The following is a 21991-nucleotide window of genomic DNA, read 5'->3' as shown; positions in this document are numbered from 1 at the left end:
GACTAGTTGCATTTGTTGTTGATTGAAGGAAAGTTGCCTTTCTCTTAGGAACTAGGTAGGTGTGGGTACGGGTAATTCGAGTCTGGGGTCAAATCGAACCCAACTCAATTATACTCGGTACGATGTATTATCAGATGGCTAATTGAGTCTAATCGGATAAAAAAATAAAAAAGATTATAGTCGACTTTAATTGAATCTATAAGTATTTAGTGATTAAGTGTATAAATTCATTGAAATTGTGAAAAAATTTCTGATATTTACATCCTTGACATCTCATTGAGATGATAGCTACTAATTTCCACTACAAAATTGTCTCTCAACTAATCTATGTCAGTCTCCTTTAGAATTACTTATAGTCCATTGCAGCAAGAAGTGAGATCCAAGAAAGCTTCCTCACTGCATGGAATAGTGAGACCACCCATTGGATGATCATATCCGAATTCTTCTTCTGCTTGGCTTAGTAATTCTTGAAATGAAGTCTGGTTCAAACACGAAACGGGAATCACAAACCGCTTCATATTCTCTCCAACATATAGACAGCAAGATAGCCTTTTGGGACTTCTAAAGCCTTTGAAGATGCTTGGTTCGAATTAAATGATAGCTTTCTTCTAATACCAGCTAAATGAAAACCCATTTTTGTATGTATTGATGAAAGAGTAGTCTTAGAAATGACTTGCAAATAAGATGTAAGCCTTTGAGTTTCTTATTATTTGAGGATGTGAATGAATTTTGTTGGTCCTAAATGCTTGCAACTATGAACATTTATATAGATGGAAGGATATGTTATGAACATGTAGCTACTTGAATGATTGGTGAAGGAAGGCTATGAGATGGGACCTATTAGGAAACAACGGCATGTAGGAGATCACATGGTATTGTCTTAAAGAACTTTCATGTGTACCAACTTCTTATTCTACATAATTCAAGGTCCTCATTATAGAGGGTAGGCAAAAAAATTGTAACTTATAATCTGGTGTACTTGAAAAGTTGAGGTCCATAATGGCTTGTGAGACCAACTTTTGGTTCTCTTCTTGCCTCAGAACACCATCTTTCAGAGCTATAAATGTCTATCTGAAGAAACATGTGAGATGTCGGAAGCATGTTTGATAATAGAGACCTAACCTTTGATATAGAAATTTCCAAGACAGTACCATGTGATCTCTTGTGATCATTTGTCACTTTGCAGACCCCATTTTACAGCTTCATCAAATTTATTTCTTTGGGATAGCAACTATATATACACTACTACTTGTGTTCTCAACCAACACAAATCAGTTGCATCTCGTCAAGTATTAGAACTCACATATTTCTCTCAAACAAATCCTTCAAGAACAATGGCTTTTCGCATTCCAAGTATTAGAAAGGCACCACTTTCTGCAGCAAAAGGGACTAATGTTCCAAAAGGCTATCTTGCAGTCTATGTGGGAGATAAGATGAGGCGATTTGTGATTCCTGTATGTTACTTGAACCAACCTTCATTTCAAGAGTTACTAAGCCAATCAGAAGAAGAATTCGGTTATGATCACCCGGCAGGCGGTCTCACAATTCCATGCAGCGAGGATGCCTTCTTGAACCTCACTTGTCAATTAAGTGGGCAGTAAATTGTGCTCATAGAGACTGACATAGATTAGCTGAGACAAATTTTGTAAAGAAGGATCCTTTTTTTTTGTTTTGAAGATTGTCCATTTTGGTCTCTTCCTTATATCATTCCTTTGAAAGTGTAAAAATTTAGATGAATGAAAGAAAGTTATTGCATCTCATTTGTTGACTAATTTTATTTTTTATTTTTGGCTTTTGTTGTATCTGAATGATCTCTTATATTTATGCAGCAAATCAAAATTAAGTTCAACTTTGTTTTGAAGAAATTCACTGAAATTGATGATTTATTTCATTTAAATTAGAATTTTGAATAGTGGGTTGCAACTACAATTGTAAATCTGTTAAGAACTCACAGTTTTCTTATATTAGAAGTAAAGGAAGAGGCATTCCATGTCATTATAAAAAGTAACACAAGCTGGAGACATTCTTTGATTGAATGTCATGAACTTCAATTTTTACAGTGATTCTAATTTTGTAGAGGGCAGTGTTATAGAGCTGCAAATTCATATCTGAACATTTAACATCTCCATTTGCATTTATTTTTGGACACATGATTGCTCATAATTTCAGAATGCAGAAAAAAAAAGGTGAAGGGACATTTAATTATCCAAACTTGAGTCCAATTTTGATGATTTGTTGCATAAATAAGAGATCATTTAGAAAATTTAACCAAATATTGAGTAAAATTGCAGCTGGCCTTGGAAGAAAATAGAACTTAATCAGTTAAATTCAAGACTGATCTTTGCTTTTTGAAAATGTTAAGGCATGGCTAAAACTTCAATAAAGAAATAAGAGAACAGACATATATGAATAAATAACCCATACATCCCATGTTAGAAATTTCTTTAGCTATAGAGGAGATGTTATCAGTTGAAATTCACCCTTTGTTAGTGTAAACTTGCATTGGCAGTTGGCAGAAACAGCATCTTGTGTATCATTGGTGCCATGAATTAAAGTTTTCCATGCATGTTCTTTTATTTAAAACACTCATAATTCTATCTTTTTTTTTCTATATTAAAATCTTATAATTTTATATACTTGTGTATTAGTGCAATCTATGAGAACAAATGAACAATGAAGTATGGCTTTTCTTACACCAGGCAGCATTGTCACTACTAGATACTGCATAATGTTCCGTTTGTAGAGAGAAGATAAAATATTAAAAAAAAAAAGATGAAATACTAGAGTAGTTGAATTCTTTCCTTGTCATTAAACAAAAAACAAAGGAAACACTTAGAACTTGTCATAGTAATGATCATTCTTCTTTCATTTACTTAGAAAAATGTGTAATCTTTACAAGTTGCCTATTCTACAAAATTTGTATACTAATCTATGTCAGTCTCCTACAGCGTGAGATTCATCGTCAATTCAAGCGAGAAGTGATTTGTTGGAAAACATCTTCACTGCAAGGAATTGTTAGGCCTCCCATAGGATGATCATATCCGAACTCTTCCTCAGCTTGGCTCAACAAGTCTTGGATTGAAGGTTGGTTCAAATATGAAATGGGGATCACAAACCGCTTCTGTTTCTCTCCAACATACACTGCTAGATACCCCTTTGGGACTTCCACAGATTTTGAAGCTGCTTGGCTAGCTGAGAATGATGATGTCCTTCGAATAACAGGTAAACGGAAACCCATTTCTTTAGTATATATGTAAGAATAACAGCAAGGAGAAGTTCTCAATTTTCAAAGAATAATGTGTTTTTTAAGTGTTTGACACTTAAGATTGCCAATGGGTTATGTTGTTTTTGAAGGCAGGAGCAAGTGTATTTATAGATTTTAAGATTCTTCAGAAAATTATTTCTATGATAAAAGATTGTTGAAAATTATAGGAATGCATACACATCACTACATGAGAGATCACATGGTATTGTCCTAGAGGCCTCTATCACGGATTAAGCAGTTGTTTGAGAATGCATACCCCACCTTGTCAAGGAATGGCTAATAAAGCAGCCACTTGCAATCAAATGCTAGGTGCTCAAGTGAAACTTAAATGTCAATTCATAGTAGATAATACAAGGCCCACCAAATATATGCAAGAGGAAGTATAATTGGAACATGTTTGCCCATGGTTTTCAAATTCCAGTTGGTACTGCTTATAATCTGGTGTACTTGAAAAAGCTGAGGTTCATATTGGCTCATTACAAATAGTTTCAAAGCTAACAGATAAGGTCATGGTCAAGGTTCACAAGTTCATTCTTAGAAGCAATCTCAATTTGAATAAACATTTGATATGTCTAAAGCATGTCTACTAACTAATGGAGTAGCTGTAGTACAATGCATGAAAGAAGCATTATGTAAGGTCTTCACTGTGTTATAATAATGTAGATCTCATTAATTTCAAGTGGCTAATATGTTGGCCATTATATGAAGAAGTGGGGTATGCACTCTCAATGAACTTCCTAACACCTTCAAGACAATATCATGTGATTTCTTGTGATGCATCATTGTCACTTGGTAGATCCTATCTTATTCAAAATTATCTCTTCAGGAAATTGGTTTGTAGAAGATCCTAGCAACTATATATACACTACTTGTGTTCTTAAGCAACACCAGTCATTAGCATACTCTCAAGTTTTAGAAGTTTAGGAAAACTCAAATATTTCTTTCTCATATTAGTCCTTTACCAAGAAGCATAAAAAAACAATGGCTTTCCGCATACCAGGTATTAGAAGAGCAACAAAGAGCAATGATATCCCAAAATGATATCTTGCAGTTTATGTTGGAGATAAAATGAGGAGGTTTGTAATTCCTGTATCATACTTGAACCAAACTTTGTTTCAAGAATTACTAAACCAAACAGAAGAAGAATTCGGTTATGATTATCCGAATGGTGGTCTCACAATTCCATGCAGGGAGGATGAGTTCTTAAACCTCGCTTCTCAGTTGAGTAGGCTGTAAATCATGCTAATGGAGAATAGATTAGTTGAGAGTAACTTGTACAGAAGGCATTTTCTTTTTGAGAATTTATATTTTGTTTTCTTCCTTGTATCAATCATTTGATAAATGAGAAATTCATGACAAGATATTGTTTAAACAAATTTAGCTTGTGTCAAATCTGAATGAAATCAAACTTATGCATCACTAGAATTTTCATGTTTCAGTTCATATATATCAGATAGGGATTATGATTCCTTATTTGTCATTGAGCTGATCATGGAACAAAATCATGTTATATTAAAAACTTGACACATAATACTTCATACTATTGTCACATAATCATAATCTTGCCATTGTCAATCTCTAATTCACTCATTTTCACTCTATGTTGTCATACCAATGAGGACTATTGTAAATCAACTAGAATGTGACCCGCGCGATGCGCGGGACGGTAAATTAATAATAGTATATAATAAATATTAAAAATTATTATGTTTTGTAGAATTAAATGAAATATGTATAAACTAAAAATAAATTTAAATGGTATTTTATTTAAAAAAAATGGTAGTACAAAGTATTTGGATGTTAGAATTGATTTTTGTATTTGATTTAATTGATGGAATTGGTCTTCTTATATGGCACTCGTCCTCCTATTTTTTATTGGTTGTTGTTAGAGTTGTTGCTTTCTTCTTTCTGTCATAGGTTGTTGTGAAGGCATGTTCCTTATGAATTGGTGAGTTGTGTTGTGTGCACTTTCTTTTGTGTTGTTTGCTCCCTCTTGAATTTGTATCTTTTTTTTCTCCTCAACCTCTTGATAGGTATGTGATCTTCGTCTGATGATATTAGTGTTGGCGAAGTTGGTTCCTATAATCAATGAATAATATAAATTAGAAATAAAAATGATGTTTTAAATAAGTGATTTTTTTAGTATTACTTGTTTTATTTGTTGTAATGGGTGTTGCTGTTCAGTGTTTTTATTTGGAACAAATGTCTTGGTAACGGTGTATTGTTGAGAACTTTTTTTGAGATTAAACTCATTTAGTTTGACTTCAAAAATAAGTGTGAGGTTACACAAGTTTTTCAATTGGGGTGGTGCTTCAAGATCATTACTTTTCTGGAGTGTGATTAGATTTGAAGCAGTTGTGTCCAACAATTTTTTTACTTCGCCATCAAATAATACAAAAGTTGCTATAGCACTTTGATCTGAAACCTTTAATTGAATTCTGAACCTAAAATAAGTATTCCGTTAATAACTAATAATTTGCTAAATGAGATTATGAAAAGTATATAAAGTTACCTTATGGTTGGATATTATGGTGTTTGATTACATGTGCCACAGATGTAGTTGTCTCCTTTTTTTATGCTTTCTTATGATACTTTTCACATTCAACATAGTTCAATCCAAATTTGTCATCAATTTCGTTTATAGTTGCTAAAATTGTAAAGATCTTTTCCTATTCCAATATTCCATTTATGTTATCATTAGGTATATTGTATTTGAGTAAGAATGAATGTATGATGCATGTTGTGAGATTTTTTTGTCATATCTGATCATCAGATTCCCATTGTATAGCCATTAGATCTTAAATAGTTATTCGATTTCTAATCATTTTGCTCTGAAGATTTGTATTGGCATTGTCTTGGCTTGGTATCTCCATTACTTCTTCATGTTGATCAATCCTGTTTAGAAATTTTTTTATATTTATTAAATTGAATAATTAAATAAATGAATTAATTTTTGAGATACTTATTAGTTATGAAATACCCATAAATCAGCTGTGTGAATTCTTCAATTTCTGGATTGATATAGATTTTTGTACTTGAAGTTGTGCTAACCTAATAATCACCTAAAATATTATAATATAATAGGTTATATAAAATAAGATTGTGTTGTATTGTGTCAATTAATGTATTATATAAAATATAATTCTTTGAACTAAAAAAAACAATAAATTAAATTTTTTTGAAAAATATCATACCTTTATATTCATTAACCAATGTTGATGCGAGTGCAACAATTTTTTGGCCCTTGATTTGTATTGTAATTTCTTTATTTATCTGATTTGAAAGATTTTTTCACAACGTGACTTTCAACACGATGTTCCTAAAATTAATAGTATTTTGTTAATAACTATATATCTAAATGAAAAATGAATTTGCTGTATATTTTTTTACTCTTTGAGTATCAATTCCATTCTTCGTATTTTTGTGGGTTTTCCTTTAACATCTACTTGTTCTTCTTCTCCTATTGCATGCAGTTTTTCAATGACATCTACAATAAAAAGAACAAAAATGTGTTGATTTTTTTAATAAATTATTTTTAATAAGAATAATTGAAATAATATAAAATAAAATTACCTGTTAAAATTTGTCTTTGACCCACTCTGTCAGATAATATCTCAAGTGATGCAAATTCAAAATAGTGTTGGAGAATGTTCAAAATTGGATCTTTGATTTCTTTCACAATAGTTGTTATTAAAAAATTTGTTTTCATAGTACCTTTAATTGCTCTATACAAATCATTTGCATCTTCTATTTTCAAATTTTTGATAGTATAGACTTTTCCTTCTTCTAACAAATGTTTGAATTTGTTTATCATATTTTTCTTCACAATTACATGAAGAGGTGTTCCCTCAGTGTTAGTAAATCATTGTTAACAATTAGTTAAAAAAATGATTGCGTTTATTTTTTTAAATTATTAGAAAAGGAACAATGATTATCAAATTGAGAGAAGTTTAACTTTAACGATATTAAAATACAATTATATATAAAGTATTATAAAATAATATTAAAAGTATAAAAAACAAAAATAATTAAAGCATTTTTTTAAATTCAATTTAAAAACAGAATAAATTTGTTTATTTTGTACCTTTTCATCTAATATAATCATTTCTAAGCAAAAAGGCTCCTCTTTGTTTTTTGGTGTTAATGTTTTTCATAGACGAACCACGCGAACTTTGATAAACTAATTATCCATATGTTTGGTTATATTGTCCAATGAATGATGCTCCATTGAGTAAGTTTGAGATGTTGTATAGTTTGGAAATAAATTTCTTATGGTAAATTTGATGTTATTTTAAAGAATAGTGATTAGAGACTTATATAAGTAGTTCAAATAGTATATAATTTAAATATTTGTAACGTAAAATTTATTATGATTAATAATATTATTATGACATTTATTATATGGATATTTATTACATTTAATGATTGAGTTTATAGAAATTAATAAATTAATTATTGGTGTTATAAAGTTATTATATTGTTTATAACGGTAAGATATAATAAATATAAAAATATAGATTTAATATCTTTATAGGTTACAAACTTAATTTCAAAATTTATAATTTAAAAAGACTTGGTTGAAGGATATTTATATATTATATGAATTTAATCAAGAACTTCTAGATTTATATAGACTTAATAGAAAACTTTTAGGCTATTTGCAAATATTTAAGTTTTAGGAAGTTTTAGAATACTTCACCTACATGAATGAAATACATCCGATGCTTGATGTGACTATATGATACTCTTTTTGTATTGTAGAAATCCAAAGTTGAGACCTATGCTCGCTAAAATAATGGCAGTAGTGAAGTAATATGCAATAATAATGATATAAATTTTTAATGTGTTAATTTACATAAATTAATAAATTAATTATTAGTATAATAAATTTATTGTATTATTTATAACGGTAAGATATAATAAATATAGGAATATGATTTCAATGTCTTTATATGTTACAAATTTAATTTCAAAAATTTTAATTTAAAAAGACTTGATTAAAAAATATTTGTATATTATATGGACTTAATTGAAAATTTTTAGACTAATATTAATAAAAAATATTAGTCATTAACGTTTCTCTTTAAACAATTAATATATACTAACGTACCAAAAATGGCGAAAAGTTTATTAGCAGTAATTCAAAATTAATATTCTAATTACTTAATTAAATGACTTCATAAAATTTTGCAGTTAGAATAGAAGCCAGTACATCTTCTTTCTTCCCATTTTTTCTTATCCCACTTTTAAAACAACTTATTAATTAATAATAGTATTTTTATCTGTAATCATGAATAATACCAATTATTCCTAATAAAATACATAAATTAGCAAGTTGAATTAGATAATATCATATTATTAAATGTGATCGGTCCTTGGTGGATCAAATTGAATGCCGATGTCTTAATGTTAAAGATGACCAAGCATTCCACCTAATATGATATTGTCACATTTAAATATATATTTCTTAGTGAAGTAATATGCAATAATAATGATATAAATTTATTTACTAACTAATAAATTATTATAAGCTTTAAAATGTAACTTTAACCTATTTAAATTGTTATATGTGATTAAGAATATTACATAAATTTTATAGACCAATTTTAAGTGGTTTAAATTATGATTTATAAATGATATGATTAAGAATTTTGTAAAAGAAAAAAAAATAAAAAACTGTAGCATAATATATAAATAAATTTAGAAGTATACAAAACTAAGAGAAAAAAATATCCTTAAATTCAACCCATGGTTATATGTTCAATGTCTAAAAGAAAGTATTGAGATTTAATTTTCGGACCAGTTAAAGCATTGTAGAGGTCGACCTTATTCCGAAGCGTGTTATACCTGTAAATACAACCATTTTCACAAAAAATATGTATGAAGAATTTCGGAAGAAAGAAATATAAACATTACTCCAGACGTAAAAAATTGATTATTTAGGAGGAAATATATTATCGCAAGTTTTTTCAAAGGAGTTTGGTATGAAATTACTCATCGACTCACAATGTGTAAAAGATGACTTACTTTATAGAAGATATATTTTCATGAGTTTGTTGAAATGCCATTGATATGGAATCAAGTACTGCAAGCATAAACGACTGGTAAAGAATAAGTTTATGAATAAAAAAGATAAAAGATAGGTTAAGTATATCTACTTTTAATTTCTTATATAAAATTACCTCAATGTTGTAATCCTTAGGAAAATACTTGGGACGAATTTTTTTCGTTGGACGAATTTTCTTAGTTGGCCTGATTTTTGCAATTGATGCAATGCGGAGAGGTGCCAAGAAGAAGAGGGTTTCGAGAAGCATGAGAAGAGTAAAATTTGATTCGAGGAAAACACAATGGCTCATACCGGAAGAGCATGGTGGAAATAGGATTTTGGTACGGAAATGTGCCAAGAAGAAGAGGATTTCGAGAAGCATAAGAACAGTAAGGAGTTTTCAAGCGAGAAGCATGAGAAAAGTAATGAACTCTTTGGTTTTTAGAGATTTTTTTGGAGTAAATGTTAATTTGTGTTTTTGTTGTTTTTTATTCTGTTTTTTAGTTTTTTTTTAATTTGAAAATAGAAGTTGATTTGGCAAAATTTGAGCTGTTGAAATTTGGCAAAAAAATTTGATTGGTTGTTTCTAAAATTTTGCCACGTAAGCAATATTGCTGACATGGCATTAATAGAATAAGAGGAATAACTTAGAAGTAATGTAGTGCATGCTTATGTATCTACTTTTATATATTAAGAATAGATAGAGTTTGATAATTAAATAGCATGTTAAAAATAAACATTAATTCTTATGTTATAACAAATTTATTTAAGAAATAGAAATTGACAACACTTCAATATAATTAAAAATTATTCAATTGATTTTGATTATTGTCATAATATTTCTTTATCAAAGGCAATTGCACAAACACATTCCAAACAATTCTTTATCATACATTGTTACCATCACATTATGTAATACAACTGGATTAATGTTTCTATTTTATTTGATCTTTTTTAACATATGGATAAGCTTCAATCTCATTGTCATTTCAGAGGCCACATTTTAGTGACCACCATGTACAAACTGGGAAGGGGTCCACAGAGATTTCAAAGACAGATAAAAGCAAAGTGGGACATGGTAAATACAGGGACTAGTCCTTGAAGATGTTTAATCATCCTATCGTGATAATTGGATAATTGAATTGACCAAAAATGTTATCATTATTGAGACTAATATTATGCAAATTCATATTAGTTACTGCTTTTTATTTTCCCTCATAACTTTTTTTTACTATCATCATAAGAGTTACCTGCTGGTTCCTTTTCAATTGATTTTATGAACAACACTTTCTGCTTATTATTGCCTTTGAACTTAACAATACATTGAGAAAATGGGAGACAAATGTTTATGTGCATAAATTTCTCATTGAGATGAATAGTAGGATAACAAAAATTGGGGAAAATCTTTCTCAGGGTAAGAATTGTTTCAAGAATTGTGTTAAGTAATCTATTTCTAAGTCAGCCTAGTCTTGATGGTGCTTGCATCAACTCAAGCAAGAAGTGATATCTAAAAACATATTTTCTTCACAAGGAATTGTGAGGCCACCCATTGGATGATCATACCCAAATTCTTCCTCAGCTTGACTTAGCAAGTCTTGAAATGAAGGCTGGTTCAAGTATGATAAAGGGATCACAAACCGCTTCATTTTCTCTCCAACATAAACTGCAAGATAACCCTTTGGCACTTCCATAGCTTTTGAAGATGAAGTAACTGATGCCTTTCTTACGATACCAGATAACCGAAAACCCATTTTTGTATGTGTTGAAGAAAGACTAGTTTTACAAATGACTTGTAAATAAGATGCAAGTATTTGAGTTTCTTGTGATTTAGGATGTGAATGACTTGTGCTGCTGCTAAATGTTTGCAACCATGAACATATATATAGATAAAAGGAGATGCTATAAACATAATGCCACTTGAATGATTGGTGGAGAAAGCGTATGAGATGGTAGCCATGGGACTTACTAGGAGACATGGTCATAAAAGAGATCACATGGTGTTGTCTTAGATAATTCAAGGTTCATTTATGTATACAACTGCAAGTTTGATTCTATCATGTTGCCTATGGTTTTGCAAATTCCAAGGGATATGCTAAGAATCTGGTGTACTTAAAAATGAGGTTCATGTTGGATCATTATCATGTGTCCAATTTTGGTTCTCTTCTGGCCTCAGAACACTTTGTTTCAGAGATATAAATCAGGTTGTGGACAAGGTTTACTGAAGAAACATGTGAGATGTCCAAAGCATGTCTAATTCAGTATCTTTGGTACAACTACATTGCTTTAATTTACATGTCTTTGATTTGACATATGTAGTTTCTTGGCAATTATGTCAGGAAGTTGGGTATGAATATGATGTATTAACTCCAAGACAATACCATGTGATCTCTTGTGATCATTTCAATTTGTAGACCCTATTTTACAGCTTCACCAGAATTATTTCTTAAAGGTAGCAACTATATATACACTACTTCTTGTGTTTTCAACCAGCACAACTCATTTGCATCTCCCCAAGTATCAAAGCTCACATATTTCTCTCATACAAATCCTTCAAGAACAATATATTACTTTTTCTTTCGAGCAACAAGAAACGATGGCTTTCCGTATTCCAGGTATTAGACGGGCCACATCATTTTCTACATCCAAGGGAACTAATGTTCCAAAAGGCTATCTTGCAGTCTATGTAGGAGATAAGATGAAGAGGTTTGTGATTCCGGTATCATACTTGAATCAACCTTCATTCCAAGAATTACTATGCCAGGCCGAAGAGGAATTCGGATATGATCATCCAACTGGTGGTCTCACAATTCCATGCAGTGAGGAAGAGTTCCAAAACCTCACTTCTGAATTCAGTGGACAGTAAATTGTGCTAATAGAGACTGACATAGATTAGATGAGACCAAATTTTGTACAGAAGGCTGTTTCTTTTATTTTGAAGATTGCCCATTTTTGTATCTTCCTTGTATCATTCCTTTGAAAATGTAAAAATGCTATGTGAATGAGAAAGTTATACCATGACATTATGAAAATTTGTTTGCTTTTGTCTGATATGAATGATCTCTAATATATGCAACAATACCATAGTAAAATTAAACATGTTCAGATTGCCAAGAACTTTTGAAGAACAATGAAAAGAATTGAAAATTTGCAATCCACACAGATTCTATGACTAATTGACTATATAACTAATATTATATGAAATTGGAATCCATTAAAATATGGCCCTACAAATGAGCAATCTATTTCTATCATAAAATTAAAAATTAGATGTACAATTCTGCAATGGTTTCAAATCTACTAGTTTAATTTAATTCTGAATCAATGGTGAGGTCTAATATATATATGCTTTCACAGTATTTACACCTTACAAATATACTAGTTTATATCCGGCAACACATAAACTCAAGCAAGAAAGTTGAGCTTATTAGATATAATAACATCATTCACTTACACCTGCTTAACCCTGTTGTAAAGCCTCCTAACTAACTTTTGAAGAGTCTTATAGAGTGGGAATTGCATCCATGCAAATATAGCCACAGGAAGGAATCCAGCACAATAGAACAAAATAGAAGTCCATTCCTTGTTATCCAACCGAATCGTCAGCAAAACGGTTGCGCTGAATGCCAGCATTGTGCACACCAATGAGAAGAACAGCAATGCAAATCCCAGGCTGAGCTTTCTTGGGAGGGACTTGTAGAAATCCCATAGCTCGAACGGTGATGTCAGGATTGAAAGGAACATCACCACTGAGGCAAGTGAGCTCACAAGGGCCACAACATCAGTGATAGTGAAGAAGAGGAACACTCGTGAGCCGAAGAACACTGGCGTGCCATTTTGGCTCCCACCTGGGATTGTGTAGGCCGCCGCAAAGACAACTGTGGCAACAAGAACTGCTACGGTGGAGCATGATTGAGCTGTCTCCTTTATCCAGGACTTTGCCTCTTTGTGCATATCCTGATGCTCCATTTCCAAAACATCTTTCGCAGTTAGGCCATCTTTGTCACAATGCATTAAGTAGTGAGGAGGAACAATCCTTCTCACTCTCTGTACCAATAATTTGTAATGAACCAGTTAATTTTAATCAATTTGAATATAGGACAAAAGCAAATCACAATTCAGAAAGGGTCATAGAGCTGCTTACTTCGTACCAACGCAACTCGTCTTGCAGTTGGAACGCCACGCCAGGGAGCCGTTGCTCCTTGTAAAACTCCATTCTAGCAACTTGGTGCAAGAGAGTGCGACCTTCCCCGGTTATCCTGTGTATCAATGATTTGAATGCAGAATTTCTCTTTATCAGATTGAAGATTTTAAGCTGCCGGTGCTTCACAGCCATGTGTAGAACATTGTGTTCATCCTGACTAACATGACTAATAGCCTCAGGATTCATGTCAATGATTTTTTCAACAATTTCTACGATTCCTGAACCGGCTGCCATGAGAAGAGGTGTGTAGTTTTTAAAATGGGATGCTTCGGAAATGGATTCCTTGAGCAAAGGTTTGCTGATTCTAGAATGAGCTATTTCAACTAACTGGCGTTTCTCCTTCATCAGCTGAATTTCTTTTATTCTGTCTAGTTTGGAAGAAAGAATTGGCAACACAATCAATGGTTGAAAATTTGAATGAAAAGAAATCTGCCATGAGAAGTCCTTCTGCACTAACAACTCAGCCAGACACTCTGCTAACTTGTGTTGTTTCTTCTTTTGCCAAATATGTCCAATCCCATTGAACTCTGCACATGATCAACCATAAAATTGATCAAAAAGAAAACAATCCTACAACAAAATCTAGTTAGTTCAATTAGTAAGAAAGTTGTAATTTGCCAATAATGCTTTGTTTATATTCTAACTTGTATGGTCTATACCTTTAGCCAAAATTTTCCAAATAGCATAATTGATCCTTGAAAAAGCTGCAAATTGGTGAACTTTAATCACATGAAAAAAGGGGGGAATCAATCTCATTAGGAAATCCATGAGCTTAGTATATGTAAATGAAAAAACAAATAAACGCCTCGAGGGTTGGAGGTTTAGGGTTTAGGATTTAGAGGGTACCAGATTGCTTTGCCTTGTCCAGTGGACCACTTTCTAAATCTGTTCTCAGTCTGAACGAAACACTCTCTTCCTCCTCCTCCCCCTTCTCGTCATAATCATCATCAATTTCATATCCTTCATCTGGAAGCACTGTGTCAACCAAATTACAATCAATGTAAACAATCATGGCAATGTTGGAGAATTGAATATAGATATGGGGAAATAAGAATGTACAATAATATACAAGGTTCTTCACTGCTCCCATTGAGGGGGTTTGGCTCCGAAAAACAAGAGGCATGTTGGCAAGAAGTTGAAGACATGTCAACCCATCCATATCCTTGTGTTGAGCCAAATTTCCATCCAATTTCAATAACCAAATAGCAACATCTGCACCATAAAGTGACACTCTTCGTTTTATTATAGTATAGAGATACATTAAGTTATGAATATGCCAAACTTATAGAGTGATAGATATTATGGAATGGACAAATTACTATACTATATATCATACTTATTAACATAAGCATACTATTCAATGACAACCATGAAATTAGGGAGAGACCTACCAAAGAATTGACCAAGAATGCAAGCATGGAGAATGGAACATCTATCAAATCTTACAAAATGACTTCTTATGTCACCAACCACATGATTTGCCATATATTTAAGCATCTTCAGCTTTCCAAGCTTAGCAGCCCTGAACAAAGGGGATTCACCAGAGTCATTTCTTACTTCTACAAGGGGATCATATGATTCTACTTCTTCCTGCAGCTCCTTCTCCAACTTGAACACAACACCAGCCATGTCAACCGTTGTGCAAAAGACTATCTCATGCAGAAGGGTGTTATTCACACAATTCCCCATCCTCATCGCGCGCCACCTTTCTTGTCGAGGAAGCAACTCCAGAAGTTCCTGCAAGAGATTTGGATTATCAGAGTGAGTTGCAATGTGGATGGCAGTGTTTCCAAACAAGTCAAGGGGATCAAGTAACCGCATCCTGTCAACTTCAAAGAGTTTCTTGAATTCCCTCCAGTTTTCACTCCTTGCAGCCCTTTGAGCACTTATCATTTTCTCATCAAACATAGAGATTTGTTCTTTTATTGATTCTCTCTCACTCTCAGCCATTTCCCCCTTGGATTCTCTCTTTTTTTCTCACAGCAATGTATGCACTCTAATTTATAAAATTTTCTCCTTCTTACTAGTATAAATAATCTATGTGTTTTCTTTGTCCAAGCGTAGTTCATTGAATATGATTTAAATTTTGTGTGTATTTTTTTCTGATATTAAATTTAATGAACCAACAAGGAGAAAGGGACTCATATAAACAATAAGAGTGCAATACTGAAATTCACTTGGAAACTTCCTAAGGAAAAATTGTTTAGTTAAACTTCAATATTTTTAGACGTATATATGCAACAAGTCCAAGTCCAAGTCAAAGTCTTCCAGATGTATTAATTTAAATAAAAATTTATATACATTTGTGTTTAGGTAAAGTTAATAATTAAAATTGTTAGATAATTTGATAAATTTGATTAAATTATTATTTAATAATTATCAACTTCTTTATATGAAGACAATTATATAAACTTTTATCATTTATTTAAAGATTTATTTATCTTATATCCTAAAGTCATATTTTAAATTTATAAATTAAAAAAATATTAAAAATATAAAAAATTTAAATTTTTTATGCATTTATTTTACGTTCATTCAATAAAAACATTTATAATTTTCACTAATAATAAATTTGTTAACTAAACCCTTAATTTAATATCTTCATGAGATACTTTTCTACTAATGATGCTCCGAGAGTCCCGTTATATTTAGGCGAGGACTTGAATAAAGTTACCCTGTGTGACTTCTGCTGAAGTTGCTCCCATGCACTGTTCTTAGCGTTGCACGCGTCAAACGTTTTAAGAATCATCTGAAATTTCAACTCGTTATGAGTTGTTAATTTTCAATTCATTTGAAATTTTAATCCCATTTGTGGAGTGGATAACTTGATATTATATCAACGGACGACTTATTATTTTCACTAAATTTATATTTACTATTATTAGCATAATTGGACTATTTTCTAATTTACTCATTATAATTTTATCAATTTAAAAATCATCTACATAATATTAAAAACTAATATATAAAAAATCATCATAACCACAAAAATAACATTCTTTTTTATCTTTAAAAACCAAATTTATACTTTCTTCACCATAAAATCCTACAAACAAAGCCTTAGTTTCATAGAATTTTTTTGAGTGAAAAAATATCTTCTAAATTCTAAAGAATCAGGTAACAAAACAAAATAATAAAAAATAGAGGAATTGATTCACAAATCCATATTATTATTATTATTATTAGACGTCACTCTCATTTTTATTCTTGTTATTATTATTATTATTATATAAAATTTTTAATTTAATTTTCCAAAAAAATATGATTGGGTCTTCTTACTGTTATTTATTATTATTATTATTATTAAATGTCATCTTCGTTATTATTTTAGAAAAATTCGAATTCGCGATAGGCGAATATGGAAAGATTATGTCATTTAAAATATAATTTATTGGCCTCATTATTATTATTATTATTATTATTATTATTATTATTATTATTATTATTATTATTATTATACGAAATTTTATAATAATACGAAATTTTTAATTTAATTTTTTTAGAAAATATGATAGGATCTTCTTACTGTTATTTATTTATTTATTTATTTATTTATTAGATGTCACCTTCGTTATTATTATTATTATACGAATTTTTTAATTTAATTTTGCAGAAAAATATGATTGAGTCTTATTATTATTTTTTTTTATAAAAAATAAAAAAACTTGAACCTGCAACTTTTTAGGTAAATATGAAAAAACTATGTCATTTGAACTATAACTCATTGGCGAGTCTTCTTACTATTATTATTATTATTATATGTCACCCTGAAGGTTGTGATAGGCTTAGAGAAGGGGGGTTAAATATATGCCTTCCTTTTAAGTTGTTGTTATTACCCTTTTAAAACAGATTTGCAATTCTGATTCTGTTTGAACTCAGCAGCCAAAATTTATCAGACAATTTATTTTTGTCTCATGATTATCAGAAAACAGAACACAGCAGAGAAGAGAAAAGTTAACACCAGCAAGTATCCTGATTCGGTTGCCTTGAGTTACGCAACCTACATTCAGTCTCCTCCACAACTATGGAAGAATTTCACTATAGTTAACAGTATTACATACACCAATAACACAGGATTGACCCAATCCTTTCACACTCAAGTTCTAACCTAACATTGGCTATGCTAATACCTAACTATTCACTCTTAGTGTTAACCCAACTAAGAAAGGGATACCTTACAGGTACAAGATACAAGACATAGACATACCTAAAGAAATCTGAAAATAACTCTAGGCTTTTTCTCTCAAGTGTTTCACTCAGCCTTTTTCCACTCATGGCTTTTACTTGAGCTTTCTCACAATGCCTTTTCTCACAAGAAATTACAGAAAGATAAACATAGAAAAGTACATTACAATCAGTAAAACATGAAGGAGATTGACTTCATCAACAGCCTCTTTGCTATGTTAAAAACCAGCTTTGCAAACCTCTGATTTAGTTCTTCAGTATTGGCTGAATGCTTCTTTGATAGAGAGCATTATCCAAGTAGAGGAACTTCACAGGGAATACTTCACAGAACACAACTCTCAAACTCTGGTTTTCCCTCCTTAGTTCTGAATGAGCAGGAAGTCTTCTTTTATTCTCCTTGCATGTTGCTGGGATCTTCTCCCAAGGTCAACTTCTTGAGCTGTGTGCTTCACCAACTCACCTTTCACTTTCTTCCATTTACCTCCAAAAATGGAATGCTGGAACAGACCCTTTTTTGCTTGACCGAAAGCCTTAGATCAGCAAAGATACAAGTTTCAAAGGTAAACTTGAATCTAAACCATTGATGATGTGCTTTGGCTCCAAGAAACTTTGTGAACCCTTGATTTACGGCAACAGTGATCAGAGGCTTCTTTCTTCATTTAACCAGAAATGGGTATGAGGGGAAAAGAAGCTTCAGCAAGTTACTTTGGGGTACCAATAATGGAAAGATCTTTCTAATTTGTCTAAGATCTGATTTTGCCCTAGCTTCTGATTTCTTCTTCTTTCTCTTTGTAGCTAACCCCTATCTTAGCCATTGAAAACCAACTTGGTCCCCAAGATACACTTGTGATCGTGGATGCACAGCAGTGTAGAACAGAGAACACTTTTTCCATTTATCCAAAAATGGTAAAACAGAAGATTTGAGATGAAGTGAAGAAAGTAAGTTGCATACAAATGGAAATAAATCACCTTTTAATTTCTGACTTAGTTTGATGTGGGTGATTAGACATTTGCTTTCTGAATAAGCTTTCTCTTTCTTTTTTTTTTTGTTGAAATGAGTAGGAACGACGAAGCTCTCTTTCTTGTGTTTTGTTGCTGACCAAAGCAATAAGAGAGAGTGAAGACTTCAATCTTGTATGAGAAGCTTGGTAGGATCAACTTGGGTGAGCAACTCGGGCTTGGGTTGGCTTTCTTCATTCATGCAACCCGTTTGCTTTCTATTCATCACCTTTGGGCTTCTATTATTTTGTGACCCAGTAGAATAGATTCAGCTTGCTTTGAGTTGGGCTGTTGTTGATTAGTAGCCTTCCAACCTTGTTTTTATTTTCATCCAATTGGGCTGCTCTATTATATTTATTTTTGGCCTGCAACATATCATCATCAATAATCAACATTAATTACTTACTTTGCTTAATAAAATAATGTTTGTCATCACTAATTAATTTAGTTAATTTCTTAACTCAACAATCTCCCCCTTGATGACAAACATATTTAAGCAATAACCAAAAGGAATTGAATTTTAGTAAAGTTAGAAAACTTCCCTTTGATTGATGTTTCTTGCTTTAGTGTTGCTCCCCCTTTCTTTTTCAAAGTTAACTCCCCCTTGATTTGTACTCTTCTTTTCTTTCCTATTTGTATTTACTTATAAAGAGCACCATAAAGAGCTACACAAAAATATTTTGACTAAGGGAGTTTAAATAATCAACACTACAAATTTAGCCCAATACTCAACATATTATGTCAGCAGCAAAATCAAAGTATCAAGATTAATCAAGGGCAAGCCAACAACATATGAAAGCAAGTTTCAATTGTTAGTGGAGATACATTCCATGTAGCAGCACAATTGCAAAACAAAATTTATAAGTTTAACACTATCATCAGCAACAATCAAAAGTTCACAATTCAAATCACAGAAAATTCAATAGCATTCCGCAGCTATTACTCCCCCTTTTGTCATCAAGGGCGGACAATAAGCAAGATCAACAAAAACAGCACCTTAATCCCTGCAAGAAAATGTCAGAGACTTTCCTTTGATGATACCAGATTAGCTTGATATGCTCTCCCTTTCTTTCATATAAGTTGCTCCCCCTTAATGTATGCTTATCACTTAACCTGAGGGCACAAACAATAATGCCAACACAACAATTCACCAGCACAACATAAAGTTTAAATGACTTAAATTCATCCAAGTTCAGTTCACAAACAAGTCAAACAGATTTCATCTCATAAACACAAGTCAATTAACAAACACAAGACTAGTCAAAACCAATATCCAATAATCTCAGTAAGTCTTATGTCTTATCAAGTCTCATATATGCATTTTTCTCCCCCTTTAGTCGTCAAGGTGGGAAAAATAAAACAAAACAGGACCTGCAAAAAAGTGTGTTAGAGACATGTTAAAGCTAAATGTTGCGTTTTGAAATACTAAAAAATTGGAAGAGAAATAAAGATCATATTTCAACCCGCAACACCATAGTTATATAATAAAACTCACAATGTGCAAAGACCAATTCTTGGTAAAGACTCATTAGAACCAAAAAGAGAGTTTCATATCACTTGAAGGTTTCAAAGAACAAAAAGAGACCACATGTGTAATAAGATTCAAGCTTGGTCCATGTCCGTTTTTACATTACAAAATCCAAATCTCTTATTTCTTATTCAGCAAATGTCTCTTTGACCCAAAAGTGAATTTACAAAACCATGCAACTGCATCACCTTTTGAAATGACATGAAAAGACCTGACCTCATAAAAGAAAGATTTTATTTGATTTTAAAAATTAAGTCAAACTGAAAATCTTTTTTGGATCAAGAACATTAAATGAAAATCCTTTTAAAAAAAATTAAGCACACAGCCCAACAATCACAACAACCAAGCAAAAATTGCAACATTCATATATGGGCCCAGAGATGGTTGGTTTTAAGGAAACATATTGGACCACTCTAGATCTGAATTTTGAGATTGGCCCAGATTGACTTTCACTTGAAACAAGCCCAAAACACGCTGATTTGAAGGAAACGTTCATCACCTGCCCAAAATTATCTCACACCTGTTTATGAGACAAAAAGCTCCAGCAAATACATCAGCATTTTTCAAATAAGGAATCATAACTCAAAATTCCTAGACTAGTCCTAAGCATGCAGAATCTATCCTCAACTAATGGTTTTGTGAAAATGTCTGCTAATTGCTCCTCTGATTTAACAAATTGAATACTAATATCCCCCTTTTGGACATGTTCTCTTATTGAGTGAAATTTTACTTCAATATGCTTAGTTCTAGAGTGCAAAACTGGATTTTTATAAATATTGATGGCACTCATATTGTCACACATCAAGGGAATATTTTCAGCGTTTAATTTGTAATCAGCAAGCTGTGTTTTTAACCATAAAAGCTGAGAACAACAAGAAGAAGCAGCTATATACTCAGCCTCTGCAGTGGATAAGGCCACTATTGGTTGCTTCTTACTTGACCAAACATTTAAGGACTTTCCAAGAAAACAACATAGGCCTGAAGTGCTCCTTCTATCAACTCTATCACCAGCAAAATCTGCATCACAACAACCAACTGCAGAAAAATCATCAATCTTAGGATACCAAAGACCAAAATTAGATGTGCCATGAACATATCTAATGATCCTTTTAACTGCAGAAAGATGTGACTCTTTAGGTTTGGATTGGAACCTAGAACACAATCCAACACTTTGCACAATATCAGGTCTAGAGAAAGTTAAGTACATAAGAGAACCAATCATCCCCCTATACCTAGTCTCATCAACATCTTTCTCAGTTTCTCCCTTATCTAATTTAGAACTAGGATGCATGGGAGTTCCCATGGGTTTGGCATTTTCCATACCAAATTTCTTAACTAATTCTTTGGCATACTTTTCTTGATGAATGAAAATACCATTTTCAGTTTGTTTAATTTGCAGCCCAAGGAAAAAATTAAGTTCACCCATCATACTCATGTCAAATTCGCTTGTCATGAGTTTTCCAAATTCAGAACAAAGGGATTCATTGGCTGACCCAAAAATAATGTCATCAACATATATTTGGACTAGAATAAAAGAGTCATTAGAGTTCTTGATGAATAGAGTTGTGTCAGTGGTGCCTCTTTGAAAATCATTTTTCAAAAGAAAAGAGCTAAGTCTCTCATACCAAGCTCTAGGAGCTTGTCTTAAACCATAAAGAGCTTTAGATAGTTTAAAAACATGATCAAAATATTCTTTATTTTCAAAACCAGGAGGCTGCTCCACATACACTTCTCTATCTATCACTCCATTCAAGAATGCACATTTCA

General features: G+C 31.8%; 4 protein-coding genes and 1 pseudogene across 7 annotated transcripts; 1 reads left to right on the top strand and 4 right to left on the bottom strand.

Moving 5' to 3' along the window:
* Positions 1-133: 133 nt before the first annotated feature.
* LOC130968558 (auxin-induced protein 15A-like) lies at positions 134-717 on the bottom strand (annotated as a pseudogene).
* Positions 718-2815: 2098 nt separating this feature from the next.
* On the bottom strand, positions 2816-3345 carry LOC130969870 (auxin-induced protein 15A-like). The gene has a single exon (XM_057895773.1). It carries the CDS (start codon positions 3236-3238, stop codon positions 2963-2965), a length of 276 nt encoding a protein of 91 aa, XP_057751756.1. The 5' UTR covers positions 3239-3345; the 3' UTR covers positions 2816-2962.
* A 7283-nt stretch (positions 3346-10628) lies between these two features.
* On the bottom strand, positions 10629-11251 carry LOC130969869 (auxin-induced protein 15A-like). Its single transcript, XM_057895771.1, has one exon. The coding sequence runs from the start codon at positions 11060-11062 to the stop codon at positions 10796-10798; it is 267 nt and encodes an 88-aa protein (XP_057751754.1). The 5' UTR covers positions 11063-11251; the 3' UTR covers positions 10629-10795.
* A 563-nt stretch (positions 11252-11814) lies between these two features.
* On the top strand, positions 11815-12324 carry LOC130969871 (auxin-induced protein 15A-like). Its single transcript, XM_057895774.1, has one exon. The coding sequence runs from the start codon at positions 11905-11907 to the stop codon at positions 12172-12174; it is 270 nt and encodes an 89-aa protein (XP_057751757.1). The 5' UTR covers positions 11815-11904; the 3' UTR covers positions 12175-12324.
* Positions 12325-12539: 215 nt separating this feature from the next.
* On the bottom strand, positions 12540-15570 carry LOC130970028 (ankyrin repeat-containing protein ITN1-like). Of its 4 annotated transcripts, XM_057895975.1 has the most exons (7): positions 15329-15467; positions 14904-15249; positions 14572-14724; positions 14359-14487; positions 14172-14231; positions 13453-14039; positions 12540-13355 (listed from the first exon to the last, which is right to left on the bottom strand). In XM_057895975.1, the coding sequence occupies exons 2-7, from the start codon at positions 15205-15207 to the stop codon at positions 12759-12761; spliced, it is 1830 nt and encodes a 609-aa protein (XP_057751958.1). In that variant the 5' UTR covers positions 15208-15249; positions 15329-15467; the 3' UTR covers positions 12540-12758. The 4 variants fall into 4 exon arrangements, with proteins under 4 accessions (XP_057751958.1, XP_057751954.1, XP_057751955.1 ...); XM_057895971.1 differs by having other exon boundaries at positions 14904-15570; XM_057895972.1 differs by having other exon boundaries at positions 14172-14216; positions 14904-15570.
* Positions 15571-21991: the final 6421 nt, after the last annotated feature.

Source organism: Arachis stenosperma, chromosome 3 (assembly GCF_014773155.1).
Source record: "Arachis stenosperma cultivar V10309 chromosome 3, arast.V10309.gnm1.PFL2, whole genome shotgun sequence".
NCBI lineage: Eukaryota > Viridiplantae > Streptophyta > Magnoliopsida > Fabales > Fabaceae > Arachis > Arachis stenosperma.
The sequence above is the reverse complement of the archived record's forward strand: the minus strand, read 5'-3'. Positions and strand labels throughout refer to the sequence as shown.

Coding starts and splice junctions, on each gene's coding strand:
- LOC130969870 (XM_057895773.1), bottom strand. CDS start 3,238: ATGGGTTTCCGTTTACCTGTTATTCGAAGGACATCATCATTCTCAGCT.
- LOC130969869 (XM_057895771.1), bottom strand. CDS start 11,062: ATGGGTTTTCGGTTATCTGGTATCGTAAGAAAGGCATCAGTTACTTCA.
- LOC130969871 (XM_057895774.1), top strand. CDS start 11,905: ATGGCTTTCCGTATTCCAGGTATTAGACGGGCCACATCATTTTCTACA.
- LOC130970028 (XM_057895971.1), bottom strand. CDS start 15,462: ATGGCTGAGAGTGAGAGAGAATCAATAAAAGAACAAATCTCTATGTTT. Junction 14,232..14,358: donor GGACAAGGCAAAGCAATCTG/GTACCCTCTAAA, acceptor ATGTGATTAAAG/TTCACCAATTTGCAGCTTTT. Junction 13,356..13,452: donor ACGAGTTGCGTTGGTACGAA/GTAAGCAGCTCT, acceptor TTATTGGTACAG/AGAGTGAGAAGGATTGTTCC.